Genomic DNA, 21,038 nt, shown 5'->3' on the forward strand with positions numbered 1-21,038 from the left:
AAGCAGAGAGCGCCTCCTGTCTGGCAGATCCATGTACTCAAAGGGACCTCGCTCACTCCCCTGTGATCTGGAGGCCCGCCCATCAGCTAAGTGTCCCTCAGTGGGGTCAAGCCCGCAGGCCGGGCAAAGCCAGAATGTGAACCCAGGCTTCCCGATAACTCCCACCCCCTCACCAGCAGGGCGACTCACTAGAAGATGGGACTTCCTCTCGCCTTTAAGAAACAGAAAAACAAAAGCTCAAATGCACATCCCAGGGCGGGAAGCTTGGAAAGGAATTCACTCGCTCTCTACACCTGCCCCAGCTGATGAGACCAGTGCCGGTCATAGGGAGCTCTTTAAATGCTAACCAATTATATTTATTTATTTTTTACAAGATTTTCTTTAAAAGATTTTATTTATTTATTTGAGAGAGAGAGAGAGCACAGAGAGGGAGGTGCCAACTCCCCACTGAGCAGAGAGCCTGATGTCGGGCTCAATCCTAGGACCCTGAGATCATGACCAGAGACGAAACCAAGAGTCGGCGCTTACCCCACTGAGCCACCCAGGCGCCCTCTAACCAATTAGATATAAATAAAATATAAGTGCCATGTGGTATCCAGGATTAGGACCCAGAACAGAAAGAGGACATGAGGGGAAAACCTGGTGACGTCCGCATAAAATTTAGTTAACGGTGACCTACGACGTTCGTTTCCTACTTCTGACAAATGTACCCTAGTCATGTAGGATATTAACCACTGGGGAAACTGAGGCCAAGGCATATAGGAACTCTCTGTACCGGCTTTGTAATTCCTCTGTAAACCTAAAATTACTCCAAAATTTTATAAAAAAATATATTAAGTAAAATTAAGCTAATTCCATTCCTTGGCTGCACTGGACACATTTGACGTGTCCACCAGCCATGCGCCCAGCGCTACCACAGCCGACAGCGTACACACAGCACATTTCTGTTATCCTGGAAAGTTCTACTGGACCACGCTGGTTGCACTCTCTTTCATTTTACCCAGTGACATGTCCACGAAACTCCTAGAACCTTGTTTTTTACTCTGCCCGTAAATCACGGCGTCCACCCTGCACATTAAATCAGCCCAAGGATTATTTTTAATATTCGCAGCAGTGACTGAATAGAGCCTTTTCTCTTCTGTTTGGGCTCCAACTTTACAGTTATGCGGACCTCACCCAGAAAACCTGGCGTGGAACACCTCCAGTAAAGCTATGGGATCAACACAGCTCCCGACGCTGGTGGTCTTCAAGGAGGTGATGGAGGAAAATTGCCCAGCTCAGTGCTAACCCTCTAAGTGGCACCCAACACTCAAAGAGCGGAATCCTCTTTGTGGGGGGGTGCTGGGTGTATTCCCAGATCTCGCCCCCCGGCTGGTCACCTGGCTGGACTCTGCATCCAGCGTCCGACCAAACTGCACCAAGAAAACAATTGCTGTCTACAGGTGCTCTTCAAGCCTTCTCCATGAGCTCATGAAGCTACAACTTAAGAGTTGAACCAAGGACCTCCTCACCCTTCTGCCTCCACGAAGGGGAGGCTGCCTGAGCTGGCCTTGGCTGGTTTCCTTAGGGGTTCTCATGGATATCTTTCCTGATCTACTTTTCCATGTTCTTCTTCAGAAACGACCATCTAGGATGAATGTGGTGGAATTTTCCATGCTGTTCTCACTCCCTACCTCCCACCCTCCACTGCAAGCAATGCCCATCACTGTTTAACCAAGAGCCATCCTGACACAGCTAAGTACAGCCTGGTAGCTTCGAGAAGGTAGTGTCTCGTGAAGACAAGACATCCCTACTGCGTGTCACTCTTACCCTCAGTCCAACTGCTGTGCTCAGGATAAAATCCCACCACATTCCTGAGGCTTGGGGGGGTCCAGCAGATTCTACCCCTGCTGACTGCTCTCCCCTCATCACCTACTACTCTCCCCCTTGTCCCCCACCCTCAAGCCACACTGGCCTGCTTTGTGTTCCAAACCCCACTAACATCACTCCTGCCCCAGGGGCTTTGCACAGGCTTCTCCCTGGCCCAGAATACTTCACCACCACTTCCCCATTCCTGCACACACACCCATCTTCTCACCAGGGCCATCCCTGACTCTGCCATCCCACTCTGTCCCTCTGTTTGACTTTAATGCCTTGCATGAGAACATGCAAGGACAATCTGTCACATTTCGCCTTGGCTTGTTTGCCCAAGTCCCCTGCTAGAACGTGGGTTCCTGGGAGCCATTCCAAACACTGGTGTGGCTCATCTGTGACTTGATCTCAGGTACCGAGAAAAGCATCTGGCATAGTCTTTGAAGGAAAGACTTGAAACCCCACCACTCATGCATTTGCAGAAGCTTGAGTACAAGGGTGGTTCTGCCCTTGTTAGCTGGTACTACTAGTACTGGTACTAGTTATGTATGAACTAGTTAGGTTTTCCTGCCCCTAGCGCAGTGGTTCTCACCCCTGGGGGTGATTTTTCCAGGAATGCGTTGCCCAGGGCAGCCTAGAACACCCCCCCCGATGAAGGGTTGATTGTCTTTGCAGACAGAGAACTCACACCCTGCCAGCAATCCCAAGTGCCTTCTAGAACATTCTATTCGAAAGCAACCCTGTAAAAATCTGCCTCTTTTAACTTTTACTCCTTGATGCATTCCGAACAGTGCAGGAAATTCTGCCCCCCCACTTTGGGTACCCAGATCAGCAGACAGTTTACGGCCCTGAGGTCTCACCTCCCCTGGCCATCTTCCCTCCCTAAGCACCTGATAGGGAGGGAGGGTCAGGTTGCTGCTGACACAGCCAGGGTCAGCCCACCCTCCTAGCCCTCTAACTTGCTCCCTGGGTTTGGCCAGTAAGATCCCCAGCCAGGTTCCAGACCCCAGAACCCAGAGTCTTGGCTTTTCCAGGGAAGATGGGTCTGTGTGCCCCCCCCACCAACAGTTGCCCCAAAGGAGTGAGTTGACTGTACCTGTTGGAGGCAGAGAGCTCCTGTGAGGGCCAGGGCTGGCTGGAATCCCAGGAGAACTGCTGGGACGTTCCCAGGTGGTCTCTAGTCAAAGAAAGAAACACAGTCACTTTGAGAGGCTCATAGGGCAAAATCTCAGAGGGTCACAGAGCAGAGCTAGAAAACGTAGAGACCTGGCCAGCCACCTTCCTGGCCAACCCCTGGGAAGCAGGAGCTGGCTTTCTGACCCACGTCATCCCCCTTCCTCATCCCATGACAACACAGTTTCTCTTTACGAGGGGGCACCCTCGGAAACATCCCCCATCGCCCCCTCCAATCCCCCAAGGCTGCCAACTCACTCAACTCCACATCTGCCCGGGCATTTCTCCCAAGTGCCCACTGTTACCCAAAACCCCCAAGCCAGAGGAAGGAGCCCTTGCATGGGGTCTAGACAGAGATGGGGGTGAGGGGTACTCTGTCAAATGGGGGTGATTTCCCAAGTCCTTCCTAGCTACAGGCCCACATTTCATCTGAATCACAACCCCTGCATCACACTGGCCGCTTCTCCCTCTCCAGATGCCCAGCTACACCGGCCAGCCAGGAAAACAACTAATACTTGCAGCCATGGGCTTGCCCCCCTCCCCCTGCATCACCCCTGAGAGCAGAGACTTCTTATGAAGTCATCCAGTGATAAAAACAATCCTTTCTCACTCCATATAATTTGACAATGTAGAAAAACACAGAGAAGAGAGCTGTATCCGGGGCTCCTGGGGGGGCTCAGTTGGTTAAGCGCCTGCCTTCAGCTCAGGTCATGATCTTAGGGTCCTGGGATCAAGCCCCGCATCGGGCTTCCTGCTCTGCGGGGTGTCTGCCTCTCCATCTCCCTCTGCCCCGCCCCCCATGCATGCTGGCTCTCTCTCTCAAATAAACAATATCTTAAAAAAAAGAAAGGAAGAAAAAAGTAGTATCCAGAGTTCCACAGCTCAGAAGTCTTCCCTATCAACCCTTTGGTATCTTTTCTGGAACCAGACTGTCTGGGTTGGAATCCCAGCTCTGCCTCTCCCCACCCACGGAACCTCCGCCAAGCTCCCTGTCCTCCTGGTTCCTCGGTTTCCTCCTCTGTAAAAGGAGATCGATAGTGGTACCCACTCAAGGCAATCACCGTATTCATGCCAAACACCCATATAAAGTTATTTTTAGAGAGTCCATTATGTGGACGTGACATTATTTAATAAAAAATTCTATTACTAAAATCTTGATGGTCTCAGAGACTAAAAACAAAAATAAACATAGCTTTTCAATGGCTTCTCTCCATGAGGGTGCCCCATCAAGAGAAGCAGGTTCCTGCCTCAGCTCTGCCTGTCATTGGCTGTGCAGCCCTGGGCAAGTCAGACCACCTCTCTGGTCCTCTGATTCTTCATCTGAAATGAAAGGGTTGGGCTCACTGGTCTTTTTGGCCCCGACACTCCTGCCCTCCAGCTTTGATCAGTGGGCTTAAAAACCTTAAACCCATTGTTTGGGTTTAAGGAGCTTAGGGCTCCAGAACCCGGGGTAGGGAGAGATTAAGGTCCCTTCATGTCCAGAAGTGACCAGAAAAGCAGGCTCACTGGCTTCCCATGGGAGGAGGGGGTGGCAGGCTCACCCAGAGCCCTGCTCTTGCTACAAGTCATACACACAGGGGGAAAATCCTTTGCAGGCTCCTCCCCCACCCAGCACACAGAATAACATTGACCTCCCACTGACTCCATTCCCACACATCTGCTGGTCTTGGAACATGCCTTTGCTGTAGTCCTTCCCTCACCCCCACCACCATCTCTGGATGGCCAAATCAATACTATTCATTAGTCAAGTCTCAACTAAAATGCCTCTTCCACCATGCAGCCTTCCCAGACTGCGTTTCTCCCCTGCTTCCAAATGCGCAAACTTTCTAGAGTCAATGCCCTGGTGCGTCTCCCAGATGTCTCCAGCTGCAGAGCCTCTTAGCCGAGTCCTGGGGACCATTTCCTCCAACCCTTTTGGTGGCTGATGCCACCAACCTGATTTCAGAGAAGACCCAGCAGCACCTTCTGCCCTCTTGGAGCCTGTGAAAGTCAGCTGGGAGCAGGGCAGCAAACACCTGGAAGGCTGGGTTCCTAGGTCAGCTGGGCTGTCTAAGAGGGCACGCCAGCTCTTCTCGGACAAGATGAAAGCGAATTCTATGTGGGCAGGAGCTGCATTCATGGGTCCCAAGAACTCCACAGTGACTCCTGGCGGCAAATGGAGTAACCCCAGAGGGCTGCAGGGAGAAGGGATGCGCAGCATGGAGACAGTGGCATGGCTGAGCTGGTCGGGGTCACTTCCAGGCCCCCCAGAAGCTGGAGGCCCTCCATCCCACAAGAACCACAACTGTCAGGCCAAACTTCATCAGGGCAAGAGAACGGACTGAAGGATTCAGCCCAACCCCCCCATCCTGGCCCTCTCCGGCCAACCCAAAACACAGATCCCCACAAGCCCGAGACAGGAACGCAGCCAGGCAGGCCAGGCGGATGTCTGGAGCGAGCCACGGGGACCCTGGCTGAGTGACCTCACCAGCAGCAGGAAACGTCACCCCAGAGGACCATACCACCCATGGAGAGGAAGCCATTTCTAAGCCTTTTCCCATAAAAGATTCCCTAATCTGTTTACAGCACGCCAGGCTCCTCCACCAAGCAAAATTGAAACAGCACCTTGGGGCCTGACAGGGCTCTGGGTCCTATCCCTGAGGGTTAGAGGGATAGAGGAGGGTTCCAGAAGGTTCCAGAGGGTTCCAGAAACATCCAGACTCCTACTAGGAGAACCGTGGCCAGGCACGCCCCAAAGGCTTGGGGCTGGGGGGAGTGCACACAGCAAGGTCAGAGCGGAAGAAGTGAGACGTGTTCTTGGAGACACTGCCCATCCAACTCAATCCATGAAAAACACATATTTCCCCAAGGGCAACCCTAACTCATTCTGACTTCCTCCACCCAAACCAGAAACACACACACACACACACACACACACACACACACAGATCAACAAGCCTGTGGACTGATCAAGCCCAGGGAGGTTGTTCTAGCCATGGACGCTCCAGGCCAGAGAGTTTTAATTTCCCCATCAGTGGACGACAATGACTGCCACGGAGAATAAAACTCCTGAGGGTAAGTATAGCTGAAAGGCGGACAGAGATGTAAGCCTGGGATTCAAAGCACAGAGGGCCCCTCCTTAAAATAATAATGACTGTGATAACGATGCTGATCCTAAGATGGGAAGCAAGGCACCAGTTACTAATCTCACACGGTTACTTCTGGACGGCATTGTCCTTGTTAAGACTAGAGCCCGCTTGCCTCAGAAAGAGCGGCTTCCAGTGGGAAAGCCACAAGGAGCCCCTGGATCTCGGCCGTTGGTCCTGGTGACCCGCCTTGCGCAATGTGTCAGCCCTGCCCCTCCCAGTCCCACGCTGACCGCCCCCCCACCCCGCCCCCTCCGCAACCACCCCCAACTCCTGTGTGGTGGCTCTCTACTGCCCCTGGTGGCTACCAGATGAATTACCAGAGGTACCAGCTCCGGGGGAATTGGGCCCTTTTGGGTTCTGGATGGGCTCTGAGATTCCTGCAGTCCCCTCCACCTTACCTTCCCCCCAACATTCTTCCTTCTAAATCTCTAATTGTGCTTCTTCATCTCTCTTCTCTCCACTACTTCCAGTCTCCCTTTCCCTTGTTTGGGGGTGGCCCCAACCTTGGCTTCTTTCCTAGACCCCATCTCCCACCCCCCATTTTCCTCACTGGAAGGGTTTGCTAGGCTCTGCTCAGGTTTTCCTAGCCCCATAGCAGCGCTGCTGCTCCCTTCTCCAGCCCCTGCCCCAACCATCCTAGAAGCTAGTCCCCCTACCCCCACTCCGGGGCTGCCCTGGTCTCCTTGGTCACGTGCTGCACCCCAACCAAGAAGGCAGGTCCCAGGAGCATCAGGGGACACCCCCAACCCCTGCACCTTGGTTCTGCCTTAGGCCGGCTGTGCAGAATCTGCAATCAGGCCAGCCTCCACCAAGGGAAGGTACAGCACGCCAGAGCCCAAGTCAGCGCCCGGAGGGTCCTGCTTGTCTCTCCCTTGGGGACCTCAGCAGCAGACACTGGTTCCCTCCCATGTCCCAGTGTTTCCTGTGCCCCTGGCTTTGCAATCATGTCAATTAGGGGTCTCTGGCGACAGGACATTTCCAGCCCCTTCTTATAATTAAATGAAACCTGAACTCCAACCACAGACTCTCCACAGGAAATGAACCACTGCTCTCTGAACACCCATTCCTGCCTGGTCTACCCCAAGTCCCTCCACACTGTGCATCTCCTTCAGGGCCCCCAGAATTACTACAAAATGGGTGCTATAATTTCCATTTCCTTTTAAGATTTTATTTATTTATTTGAGAGAGGGAGCACGAGCCGGGGGTGGGGGGCAACAGGCAGAGGGAGAAGCAGGCTCCCCGCTGAGCAGCGAGCGCAGGATCCCAGGACTCCGGGATCATGACCTGAGCCCAAGGCAGACGCTTGACCAGTAAGCCACCCAGGCATCCCCCATTTCCTTTTTCTAAAGAAAGATGCTGAGGCCTCAGTGAGAAGCAGCAGAACTGTGACTCAGTCTGTCAGCAGAGACACCCTCCACCGTGCCAGTGACACTAACACCCCCAAGGCTCTGTGTTGGGGCTCCAGGAGCTACCCCCAAAACAGCACTGTTTTCCTCTATATGCCACTCTCTGTGTGAGAATCATCCTCTAAATTTAAAGTGTGACTATACTGATTTCACATAAATATCAGAAATCTTTATGACATGGTAAATATTTGCTACAACGTAATAAATTCTATTATTGAATATAACTATACTATACTCAAAGGCCTACTGGCTACTAGCGTCTGGCTGTGTTCCGCGCCCCGTGGACACTGCAGGAAACAGAATGGGTTAAACACCCTCCTCCCTTGGCATACGTTCTAGTAGTCATGACGCTATTCTGTCTAGTTTGGAAATATTGACACATCAAATTTTCCATGAATGAAAATTTAAAATTTTCTGATGGGAGTGGAAGGAGGGTAAGTAAGTGAAACAGATCGGGTTAGACAGAGGTATGTGCTAAAGAATGAAGCAGGGAAGAGGAATAAAAAATAGTACTGACAGGGGTGTAATTGTAGAAGGGTGGCCGAGCAAGGCCTCCCCGGGAAAGGCACATGTGAGTCAAGTTCGAGAAGTACTAAGTATCTCTTGCTGCATCAGAAACCACCCCAAACTCAGCAGATGGGATGAACAAGCATTGATGATGTCACATGGTTCTAGGAGGGGCTTCACGGGGTGGTTCCATGAGGTCCCCGTCAGGGTCTTAGCTGGGACTGTGTCATCCGAAGGCTTGAGTGGGGCTGGAGGAGCCACTTCTGAGATGCTGCACTCACACGGATGCAGGTGGGGGCCAAGGTTCCTCGCCACGGGGCCGCTCCCATCGTGGCCCCGCCGTCCCTCTCAGAATGTGAGTGCCGACAGAAAAGGGAGAAGCCACGATGCCTTTCATCACCCAGCCTTAGAAGTGACCCTCCATCACAAGTGCCAGATCACACAGCCCAGTGCTGATAGAACGTGGGAGGGTCTCTCACAGTGGGGTCCTGGACCAGCAGCATGAACATCTCTAGAAATGCAAATCCTCGGGAATCAGCCATTCTGGGTGCGCAACTCATGATGTGGTGGCAGCCGCTGCAGGGTTTGAAGCAGAGAAACGGCATGGTCCAATGGTGGTCGCTATGGCAGGCCCTGCATCCCAGCAGGCTTCCTAGACTCAGCCACCATGCGTCCTCTCAGCACATCTGGTGCCCTAGATGTGTCATCTGTGAATACTGCCTCTCCCTGTCCACCCTGTCAGTCCTCCGGGGATGGAGACAAGCCTGGACCCTTCCAGAACTCCCTCCAGAAGGAGCAGGAGGAGCTGGGGAGCGTGGCATGAGTGGGGCAGGGCCCGTCCAGATGAGGATAGCACCACCACCACCATCACCACCAAGAGCTGGGACACCGGTGGGATCTGGGGATGTCTCACTCGGGAAGGGTCAGGGAAGTGGGTGTTCAGGCGATGACTCCTGCCTCATGCCCTGAGCTCTCGAACCAGACCCCTCCATGTTGGCTTCAGACCCCATGGGCTGAGAGACAATTCCTGAACTGTCGAATGACTCCCAGGATGGACAGATTGACCCAAGAGATTCTCATTTGGGAAGCTTCCATGGGGGCTTGCATTACAGCCCCCAGCCCCATTCACACGGCTCAGATCCTCAGCAAACAAAGACACGGGCTTTTTGCAAACAGCCATCTGCGGGCCATCAGCAGAACTATGTTCTGTGGGCTCCCCTAGGTCTGATCTACCAGCAGGACGGTGACTGAGCCTGGGCAACACCTCTAGTCTGGGGCAGCATGGGAAGACTTCACCCTGGCCACTGGACCCCATAGTCTGCGTCCTGAGCTGTAGCTAGAACTGCATGGCAGGAGCTAAATCTGGGGGCATGGGAGCGGAAGTGGGAAGGTGCTAACTAATGGCCCCCAATGCCCAGGATCCAACAGTCGCGGGCAGCACGCACAAAACTATGACCGGCCCTGGGGAGGCCCTCCCCCCAAGCACTGAGAGTCCCCCCTCTGAGGAAGGAGTGACACCAGGACTCTGCTATTCTGGAAAGGGAAAGAAATGGACTGTACAGCTGCCCCTGATGCTTAAAACACTCCTCAGCCCAGAGCTGCTGTTAGGCACCTAGGAGCTCAGGCATTGGTGTTATAGACACTGAAATCCCAAGTCCACCCCTTAGAACACATCCCCCAAAGGGAGAGGGAGGGAAGGGCTCCCTCTGGTCCTAGAATGCCTTCTGCAGCATTTCTGAGCTCTAGGGTTGTCTCTCAGTTAACTAGTGGCAGTCTACCAGCAGCTCCAAGGATCCTTCTAGCAAGCCCAGGGGCACCGGCTCTTAAGGCCGGTTCACAGAGGCTGGTGATACCAATGTGAAGAGGTAGCCAGTGGCAAGACCAGCAGTAGCCACGGGAATTCTAGTGCAGACATGGGGAGTGGGGCGCCTGGAACTCTCTGAGCCTGTCTTTCAAACCCTTGAGGATCCCTGGTGTACCAAGCTCCTTACACAGTTCAGATCCAGGCCAACACCCCAGGAATCCCTGAACTGGGGTTGTGGGGTAATGAGCGTTGATTGCAATATAGGAACAGGTGTCTTGTCATGAGCTAATAGGCAGGGGCTGCTCACAGATATTATGACCTCCCATCTTATGGTGGAGAAAATACAGGCAGGTCCCAAGACTTTATCAAAACGAAAGCCGGGACCCTTGGGGTCCAGGACGTAAGCACAGGCATCTACCTGAGCTCCAATCTTATTTCCCAAACTTGGCCACTCATCAGGGTCATTGAGACCCCTTGGTAAAAATAGATTCTCAGAGCCGGCCCCTGAAAACTCTAGGGCTGTGTCATATCAACGTATCCCCGTCTCCCGGGTACCACGTATCATAAACAGTTGGGTGTCTGATGAATGAATGCTGACTCAGATCAAAGTAAGACCGTGAGAATGGAGTTGGGTGAGGTCATACGGCCAACGGCTATTTTTAAAAAATGAGTGTGTGTAGATAAAAAGAAAAACAGAGGGATGGAAAGACAAAGACCAACAAGAAGAGATGGAGCACCGAGTCCCCCCACATAGCATGAATTACGAATTCCGCAAGGAGTCCAATTTAAAAATGCGATATATACAGGTAGTTTAAAGAAATACGACGGCAGATAACCCCCAGGAACAGATGTTCATTCTCCCTCAAAGTTGGAGGAACCCAACCTAAGATGACAAGACGCTATTTCCTTACTCACTGGACATGATGACATCAGACCGATAACCCCTCGTTATCTGGAAGGATCTGGAGAAGCAGGTTGGGGAAGATCTTGGAAAAGCAGCAGGGAGACAGTGATCAAAACCACAAACACACAGACCCTGCCACCTAACACCAGTCTCAGGCATGCATGATCTAAGCGTAAAGAGGTGGTTGGGGGCATCTTTTGTCGGAGGGGGGAGATCTCCAGAGAAATGCTGCAAATGCCCAGGGGGCACCATGCTGCGTGGGAGGGATGCATCTGGGAGTGCTGATGGGGAGGGTACGTCCAACACACACTGAAAGTGACCAGCGTACAAAAGAGGAGTATTTTTAATCAGTTGTCTCCAGCTTCGGCTAAGGTTTTATTCGACCAGCTGTACTAGCTGTAGGATGAAGGATGGGGTTTTATGTAACATAGGGAAGGGTCTTGCTTACTCCCAAAATTTTGAGGCTGTACAAAAGGTTCTCAGATGCATCTTAGAAAGCACAGAAGTCAAAAGTACATGCACGGCACATTGCTAGAAGAATATGCAGGGAGCACTTGATGCTAGCTACTATGTAAGCATCAAACCAAAGAGGACACCCGGGTGCTCAGGCAGTAACAAGTCTGACTCTTGGTTTCGGCTCAGGTCATGGGATCAAGTCCTGTGTTGGGCTCCATGCTCCACGGAGAGTCTGCTCCAGATTCTCTCTCTCCCCCTCTGACCCTCCCCTGGCTCACGCTTGCTCAATCTCTCTGAAAGAAATTTTATAAAGTAAGTCAAACCAAAGTAAGACAACTATATTTTTACAGCGTACCCCATTCCAATGCCTCGCCAAGTACACGGTAATTTCCCACAGAAGAGAGACAACGCTGTGTCAGGTTGGTGTCAGAATGAACTCAAAAAGACAGATAGGAAAAGAAAAACAAGAAACAAGCCAAGCAGATTAGGGTCAAGTGGGGGCTTTTTCAGGGCGACCGTGAAACGCCAAACCAGTCAATAAATGCTGGCAGGACATGAGGCTGATGACCTGAAAGGTATTAAGGTGGCTCTATTTCTCATGCATTTTCTGAAATTACCTTTTTTCTGGCTTAAAAATTTTAAGGGGGAATAAAACAGTCCACGAGAGTACTAAAAGAATACGTTCCCATCTTTTTGCTGGCAAAGGCCTTTCTAAGTGTGACCTCGAAAGGGAAGAATCAGAAAAGCTAAACACTGACTAGACCCTCTGTAAAAAAACAAACAAACAAACAAACAAAAAACACCATCAGAATCCTAAAACATCATTTTTTAAAACAGGACTACTTGTTACACCCCATCGAGACCCAAGGGTCCAAACACCAGCACTCTTTCTTGCAGACCCACATCTGGGTGTGTCTATTTGGCCCCTACTGTTTGCACCAGTGAGCAAGGCACAAAGCAGGGCTTGGAAAGACTACATTGACCATCAGTGGCCAGTTTCTCCTAAATGACTGCTAAGGAAAAAATGCAAGCCTGCAGAGAAAAAGAGATATGAACTAACCCAGAGAAACAAGTGGGCCTAAGACATCGTGAGGTCCCAGGAACTGGACCAACAGCTCAGCACCTGATTTCTGGTCCCTTGGCGGGGGCTTCTATGAGATACCCTATATCCTTCTTCTTCCTTTTTTTTTTTTTTAATATTTTGATTTATTTGAGAGAGAGAGCAGAGCGAGAGAGGGAATGCAAGCAGGGCCAGGGGCAGAGGGAGAAGCAGATTCCCCACTGAGCAGAGCTCGATCCCATCACCTGGGCCGAAGGCACTTATATCCTAATAAATACCCATTTCCACCCCATAAGCGAGTTTGAGTGGGCTTCTGTTTCCACCCACAGACAACCATCAAACTGCATCACCACATGAACAGCCAACACCAGCCCTGTGGCCCTTAGATCCTGGAATGTTCTTCTGGGATATTCTTCTGGAATGTTCTGGAAAATTCTTCTGTGACCATGCTGAACAGAGGCTTCTTAACACCCCCCCCCCAAGGAGAACTCCCATAATCCCTCCACAGAAAAATCACACCCGCTCCACTGTCCAGAAGCTCCTCTTCCCGCTCCGTGTACCTTCCACTCACACATCACCTTTAGGATCCTGTTTTCTGAGAAACGCAGCATCTGTGAATTAGCTGCATTGCTAATCCCGATTTAGAAGACTTTCCAGTAAAAGGTGTGGCCGTACGTTTATAAATAATGCTCAAAATTGTGGAGAGCGTTGCTTTTTCACAAGACAGGAAACCGTCAGAAAGAGCCATGGTTATTTCGGGGTACAGAAATAAGCCATCCTTGCAGCCACCAAGGCACGTTCCAAGCCTTGCTGGATTCCCCAGGAAGACCATCCAGACCCTGAAACACAAAGGGCCCCCTCCGTGGGGAGGTCCTTATCAGGAGCCAACAGTGCAAAACACGGATGGAAATCCTACACCAAATAAGCTCTTCTCCAACGTCAAGAAAGGGCACTCGGTACAGACAGGAGCACACGACATGGGGGAAGAAACAGACAACATCTTAGAGTTGATGAAATAAGATTCTTCGAGAAACAGCAACAGCAGGTTGAGAAGGAACCTCTTTGCCAAGAGGCCTGCCAGCCTTGTCCACTAAGGAAAATTCTAGAAGGCTACCAACAGGGCCAGCCTTCGAGGTGGGCTGAATGTACAGTAGTGCTTCTCCACCACCAGGGGGGCTGGCACAGACCCCAGGACCCCACTCCCAGAGTTTCTAAATCAGGAGGTCCGGGGTAGGGCCCGAGAAACTGCATTTCCAGGAAGTCCCCAGGTGGTGCTGATGCTGGTGCCGGGGCTTGTTCAGAAACTCCACTGTGAGACACACGGGCCTGGAGGGGGCGGGGCGGGGAGAGCCAAGGAAGCACAGAAGTCTCTCTGCAGAAGCACTTCCTCCCATCTCCATGTGTTGGAGGGAAGGCCATTAAAAGAAATAAGCAAAAATAAAAATAAATTTCTTTTTAAAGATGCAACCATCGAAACAACGCCCAGACTCCTCCCGACTCGAAAGCAACCACTGTGGTCGGTATTCCCCCCACAACCAACAGGTGGCGCTGTGAAAAACTACAGCAAATAATGTGGCCCCAGAGACACAGAAAGAGAAAAATGACCTCAGCAGGGGCCAGTGCTCTGAGAGCAACGGAGAAACCACCAGGACCAGCAGGACCGCCCGAATTCAGTCCTCCTCTCTGCCTCTAAAGTCCAGCAGCCAAGAAGATTTTGCATTTGCAGCCCCGCTCGATTTTGCATTTGCACACCTGCTTGCCGGAGCGGGAGGTCACGGCACGTGCTCTTTGTAGGGGCAGGGACCTGGTGTCCAAAGCACTGTGCGTGCTCCCTGGCCGATTCTGTTCTGCTTCGCAAGGCTCTACCCCTGCTGTCTGCTGCACACCCGCTCTCACAGCCACCCCATCCCATCAACACACATCATGTCTCTATACCAGCTGCACAAACCAACTGAAGTCTTTACCCGGGGACCGGGAGGATGCGGAGGTGAAGAGGAGGGAGGAGTCCCTCCTTGACTCCCAGCTGGCCACCGTCCTCCCTTCCTGGCAGAGGGGAGGAGGCCCAGCACCTCTGGGTGCTCTTCACCCTCATGTAAACGAGACCAGGGCTCCGATGTGTGTACCTCGGCCCTGGAAGAAATCCCAAAGGTTAGCAATGCTCCAAGATCCCACGAGAGGATTCCCACAGGAGAATGGAGAGGACAAGGGGAAATGGGCATCTGAGAAAGCAAGCAGAAGGGGAGGAACCCAGGAGGACAGGCTGGGTTCTGGGGAATGAGCAGCTCCCGTCATCTCCTGCGTCTCCGAGGAATTATTTTTATCCTACTTAATAAAAGTAACACAGGTCCTGGGAGGAAAGGCTGCAAAACACAGAAAAGTCCAAAAAGGAAACAGAAGTCTCCCAGATCCATCACTGGGAAAGAACCACCATGGACTGATACTTCCCCCAAGGTGTGCCATGGGAGTGAGGGGGGCACCCCAATCAGCAGGCATCAGGGACAGAAGCGGGGGTGGTGGCAGGGAGCAGGACCACCTTGCCTGGCCAGTGGAGTCTGTCCCTCGGTAGGGGGAAATAACAGAGCTTGAAAGGGCTTTCAAAATCAGCCTGACCCGCTCTTGTAGAGAGGGGGAATCCAGACTTGAGGATGATGGGGCTGAGCCAAGGACAGACTAGCCCGGGAGGGGGCAGAGCTGTGGCAGTGACCGCCAGCCTGGTCCTCTCCAGTACACTCAAGCACAGTAATGAGAAGAATCTACAGTATCTGGAAATCAACCGCTTTACGTGTCTCTTTCCTGCGGCTTACATAAAAGCTTTTCTGCACTTCCTTCTGTTGGAGAAACCAGAATTCTGGGACCCAGGGAGCTATTTTAAGCCGGAGCCCACGCCCTGTGTTCACCAAGAGGCTGGCAAGGCAACAGGAAAAGCAAGCTACCTTTCCGCGGCTGGTGCTTCTTTACCCCCAGGCCAGGCAGGTGTCAGAAACGGAGGGGAGAGATGACACTTCTCCATGGCCTCCTGGAGGACACGACACCATCTGGTGGCCTGTTACATGGGGGCCTTGGAAATGTGTTGGTTTTCTGGGGCTGCCCCAAGAAGAAAACACCACCAGCTAGAGAGCTAAAACAATGGAACTGTGTTGTGTCCCAGTTCTGGGGCCGGGGGTGGGGGGTGGCCAGAAGTCCGAGATCCAGGAGTTGGCAGGGTGGGTTCCTTCTGAGGGCTGTGAGGGAAAGTCTGTTCCACAGTCCATCACCTTGGTCACCCTTGGGCTCAGAGACAATGCCCTCCTTTGGTCTTGACATCATCTTCCCTTATGCGTTTGTCTCTGAGTCCAAAAAAACCTGCTTCGGTTCCAATATCCTCAACCCAAGTGTCCCCAGTCGCCAGAAACCCCTACCTTACGTCCCCACAATAGCCCCTGAAGGCTTAATGCCTGGGTGTGGGGGTGAGGGGCAGGACCCCCTCCCGCATATTATTCCCAGAGCCCATCCCTGTTCCAGACCGCAAGATCTATTTCCCCTCTCCCCCATTATCGGAGCTAGCGCTTCTTGGGCTAATGGTGTCCTTGGGCAAGCAGACAGGCATTAGCTAGAGCTGGCAAGACAGCAGGAGATTCATGCAATGACAATGATCTGGGGGCTGCCACATGCGAGGATGAGATCCTTCCAGTGCGGGGTCTCAGTGTCCCCGTGCCCAGCCCTGAATGCTGCTCCCAGGGAACGGCATACAGTAAACACATGTGTCTTGCATGACTAACTTCTCCCCCTGCTCTCCCACGCCTCTTGGATGAGCACTGCCTACTTTGGAATCCGACTCGGACTGAAATAACAAAAAAGCTGTTACCCCACTCCAAGATCTCCCCTCTGATATTACAGATCTGATCACTGGGAAACCACGCCAGCTTTACAACCCGAGGCGCGTTCCTAAACTGTGGTGGGTGAGGAGCATTTGGTGTTGCGACTCCTGGTTTCACAGAATCTTTGAGCCGGAAAGGACCTTCGGAGAGATCTATATGAACAGGAAAAGTAAACTGACTCCAGCCCACAAGGAAAGTCCCCTTTAACAATCTCCTCTCCACTTTAGGAAGCATTCAGTCTTTGCAAACATGTAGCCATTTGCATTGTGTTCGCCCACACCGCCCCTTCAAGAAGCCATCCAAGTGGATAATTAGAGCTGAGCACAGACAAGGCATTTAACAAACACTTGTTGCTTGATAATCAATTCATGCGGTCCTTGCCCACTCACTGATCAGTAATGCCTCCTGTAGATGCTTTTCATTTTTGCAAAGAATTCCACCGATGGACTCCATGGGCCCTCACCCTTTAGACAGCTACCTGGTTGCCCCTGTCCAGACCCCATCTTCCTGCTGCAGCCACGGGCTCCCATGGTCGCTGACACACACACACACACACACACACACGCCAGCCTTACAGCACCCCAGAAAGGCAATGCTTCCCACAGAAATGCACAGAACACCTGTGGGAACAAGGCTGAGTGTGAGATGGCCTGGTAGATCCTCACTGAAACAGATGCTCCATCACTGTATACCAGCCAGACATTTCTCCTTGGATGCCTCTCTTCCCCGGTCCCCTTTCTTTTCTTTCTTTCTTTCTTTTTTTTTTTTTTTTAAAGATTTTATTTATTTATTTGACAGAGAGAGAGATCACAAGCAGGCAGAGAGGCAGGCAGAGAGAGGGGGAAGCAGGCTCACCGCTGAGCAGAGAGCCCGATGTGGGGCTCGATCCCAGGACCCCGAAATCATGACCCGAGCCAAAGGCAGAGGCTTAACCCGCTGAGCCTCCCAGATGCCCCCGATCCCCTATCTTAATCTCTGACTCCCAAGAGCATTTATAACCTAGCTTCCCAACTTGGTGTCTCATCCCATCTCCCTTTAGTACCTGGATACAAAACCACAAGGCTCTCTCTGAACATGGGCCAAAACTCCTGATACCCACGGGAACTGGGTGCGTAAAATGCACATGTGAAGCTAATGGAGCCTAAGAAAAGTCAGGGGCAATGGCATCACCCAGGCCCGGGCCCGACATGGCCACACTTCATGATTCTCCAAGAGAAGACAAGTCACTGGATGTTCATGGAATTCTTTCCGATTTCCGATTTCCATCCAGCAGGTGACCTCCGCTATGTCTGCATCTCTTCAGGACAGCTCATTAGGATCTGGAAGGTTCTGCTTCTGCCCTGACCAGCACACACAGAGGCGTGATAACACCACTGTGCTCCAGATTCAGTCATCATGAATCAGGACTGTATTTTAAAGAATTCAGCCAAGCAAACATCATGCCTTACGGGGACACAACTCACACCAATCTTGTACTTTTTTTTTGGCCTTTAATGATAGAATATTAGTGAAGCGAATAACTGGTGGAGATCCTGCCAACCGAGACGGTTGGGTTGACCTGCTTTGGACAGATGAGCCGCTGAACCCTGCTAGGTCACAGGGTGTGGGGAGGGGACATAGTAAGTCTATACTGGCACTCGCTTCCTAACCAAAGTGAAGGCAAGTCTGGGAGTCCCAGTACCAACCTCCAGAGAAGAACAACACGGAAGTGGAAATCTTACAACTTCTCGCCGTATCCAAGGCCTGAACTATTTCACTAGCTCTAAGTTCCCCAAAGACAAGGATGGTGTTCATTCCAACCAGATGTCCGAGAGCTCTACAGAATGGGAGAATGAAAAGAGTGTAAGCCCCAAATGCTGACTGAACTGTAGCTAGGAGGAAAGTTGAAATGAGAGGCCACAGGTTTTTTTTTTTTAACTATTTATTTATTATTTATCTGACAGAGAAAGACACAGCGAGAGAGGGAACACAAGCAGGGGGAGTGGGAGAGGGAGAAGCAGGCTTCCTGCTGAGCCGGGGGCCTGATGTGGGACTCCATCCCAGGACCCTGGGACCATGACCTGAGCCAAAGGCAGAGGCTTAACTGACTGAGCCACTCAGCGTCCCCACAGGTTTTTTTTTTTTTTTTTTTAATGCCAAAAATGCTGAGGTACCTGGGTAGCTCAGTCCATTAAGCATCTGCCTTTGGCTCAGGTCTCGATCCTGGGGTCCCCCTTCTCCAGCTCCCAGCTCAGCAGGGGAGCCTGATTCTCCCTCTCCCTCTGTCCCACCCCCCTGCTCATGTGCTCTCGCTCTCTCTCTCTCTCTCTCTGTGAAATAAATAAAATCTTAAAAAGGCAAAAATGCTGAGAATTAAAAAAAAATTTCTTGAGCTTTTGACTTAAAAGCTTTGAAATGAAAAGCTCTGCCATGATATCCTGTTTTATAACAGGATCAGAAGAAAGATGAGAAAACCTCCACGAGTCAGTTACCTTGACAACACTGAAGGATGTAAAAACGTTCGCCAGGTTGAAGGGTCTTCCTCCACAGTTTTGTGCTCAATCTGTATGTTGTCACCGTAAAAATGACAGATCTGTCTTTAAAGAGTTCCTCCTCGAGATTCTACCTTAACGATAGTAGTTTATGGTGATACAGCTTCTAACCTTGGGACTCTAATACATGTTTACTTGTTTGAAGAAAACTGTATTCTTTCGCTTTATCTCGGTAAAAGAAAATGGGATTTAAATTTACTCTTCAACTTCATAATATCTGACCCACTGACAATGCCCTCATCAATTTATTGTCTCCTTGCAAGTCTAAAAAAAGGTGGTAACCATTAGAAAATACTTAAACATAGAAAGCAGACCTTCTCACTCTTTCCAAAATAACAGATTTGGAGCCATTAGGTCTGTGATATCTTAACAAACTCCCTAGGTGCTTCTAATGCCCACCGAGGTTTGGGAATCAGGCAGAAGGAATCCCCAACTAAGACATCACACGACTGTCTTCACTGTGATATAATTTGCATACCATAAAACTCCCTCTAAAAGCACATAATGAGTGGTTTTTAGCCTATTCACATAATTACACAAATACCACCAACTACCTAAATTTAGAACATTTTCATCATCTCAAAATGAAACGCCATACCCGTCAGGAGCCACTACCACTCCCCCCACTTCCCCGTTCCTGGAAACCAAAAATCTACTTTCTGTGTCTCTGGCTTTTTCGCCTGTTCTGGGTATCTCGTGTAAATGGAGCCATACAGTATGTGGTTTTATGCATCTGGCTTCTTGCACTTTGCGTGATATTTTCAAAGTAATCCTTGTCGCGTTAAGTATCTGCTTGTACTTTGCTCCTCTTTATGCCTCAGTGATCTCCCACTGTTGGGTCCAGCGTATTTTTGTTCATCTACTTATGATACAATAGACACTTGGGTTGTTTCTGGACACCACGAAGAACATCACTACAAACATTCACGTATAGGTTTTCGTGTGCAGGTTTAAAATCATTTTGGGTACGTATCTAGGAGTGGAATTGCTGGGTCCAACTCACACTTTCCCTTCTAGCTCCACTTCCATATCTGAATGATTTGCTGCTCACTGGCGACCCCACCAAACAGCCTACACTCTTGATCAGTAAGTAGCCTTTTCAGAGTAACTCATCTTCCGAGAACACAACAAACAATAAATTCCTTTTGTCTCCTTGGTCTTTTTTATTTTTATGGGTCTTCCATGTACTGCCAATGTGCATGACTCCCTCAGCATCTGCCAAAATTCCAAGAGATTGCCAGTTTTGAGAACAGCGGAGGTACGAGGACTCTGTCGTGCACGTAAGTGTGACCTTAACGTTGCAAATTAAAATGGATTCTCTGCAAGAAAACAATGAAACCCACATAGGAGCAGATGAATAGTAAACGTGGAGGTCTAACAGCTTTGCACCAGAGTCTGTTAAATAAAAATTAATAAAGCCAAAATAAGAAACACGTATGAACACACACACAGACACGTATGCTGAGCTACCTCAATCAACTAACTGTGCCAAACAAAAGCATCTTTCTTGTCTCGCATTTGTTCAACACAGATGGGCAGAAAAAACCAGATAGATGCTTCTGAGCGTAGAAGTTTCTCAGGGCAACCTTTATCAACAGGGAATTACTAGGGCCGTTCTATCCAGGGAGCTGGAAAAGTATCCAATTATTTGGAACAAAGAAAAGCTCAAAGAATGCTTTAGAAAGTGTTCTACTGGAAAACTTATCCAGCAACTCACGTTAGCTCCTGGAGTAATAAAGTTAAATGGAAATCTACTTGTTTAAAGAAAAATTAAAACAAGAAATCAAGAGAAGTACTGGCTATTTGGCAAATGACTTCAAAAGCTGAAATCCTAGTGTACTCCTCCAAGCTTCATTCATAAACATAATAAAACCTTTATACATAGGGATGCTATATCAAAAGTGCTGAAAAACAGCTGCCAGTTCCCCTGGGTTTCAGTTGAGGGTCTAAGAAGATATTTGTGTTTTCCTTAAAAATAAATGTCTTTTGGGATTTTTTCCCTGCTAATTCGTGAATTCAGTTATCCTTATTGCAAATTCCCCTATGCCCACTCTCCTGAATACTGAGGCAATGAAAAAAAAAAAGTATGGAAAGATGGGATCCAGACATAGCCTAGTCTATAAATAAGCCAGGTAACTTGGATTAAGATCCTGTACCATGTTGTAGCGGGGACAGGTCAGCACTCCACTTCCTCTATTTGTTAAACCAGAGATCATCCAACTTTTCCTTTCAAGGGCCAGACAGTAAATACTCTGGCTTTGTGACCACCTTGTCTTGTCTCTACTCTGCCATCATAGTGAGAAAGCAGCCTTAGACAACAGGCAAACAAAAGAGCATGGCTGTGTTCAATAAAACTTTATT

General features: G+C 50.3%; 1 protein-coding gene across 8 annotated transcripts in view; it reads right to left on the reverse strand.

Annotated features, from left to right (window-relative positions):
* GAS7 (growth arrest specific 7) overlaps positions 1 to 21,038 on the reverse strand; it is a 189,306-nt gene that overhangs the window by 47,050 nt on the left and 121,218 nt on the right. For 7 of the 8 annotated variants that reach the window (XM_032840037.1, XM_032840036.1, XM_032840038.1 and 4 more), the window contains exon 3: positions 2,948 to 3,028. In XM_032840037.1, the coding sequence (XP_032695928.1) occupies positions 2,948 to 3,028 (81 nt within the window). Of the gene's footprint in view, positions 1 to 2,947; positions 3,029 to 15,321; positions 15,328 to 21,038 lie in introns of those variants that run through there. The other variant, XM_032840043.1, reaches the window with a different exon arrangement.

This window comes from Lontra canadensis, unplaced genomic scaffold, assembly GCF_010015895.1.
Source record: "Lontra canadensis isolate GAN:19392208 unplaced genomic scaffold, GSC_riverotter_1.0 scaffold110, whole genome shotgun sequence".
In the NCBI taxonomy this organism is placed as follows: domain Eukaryota; kingdom Metazoa; phylum Chordata; class Mammalia; order Carnivora; family Mustelidae; genus Lontra; species Lontra canadensis.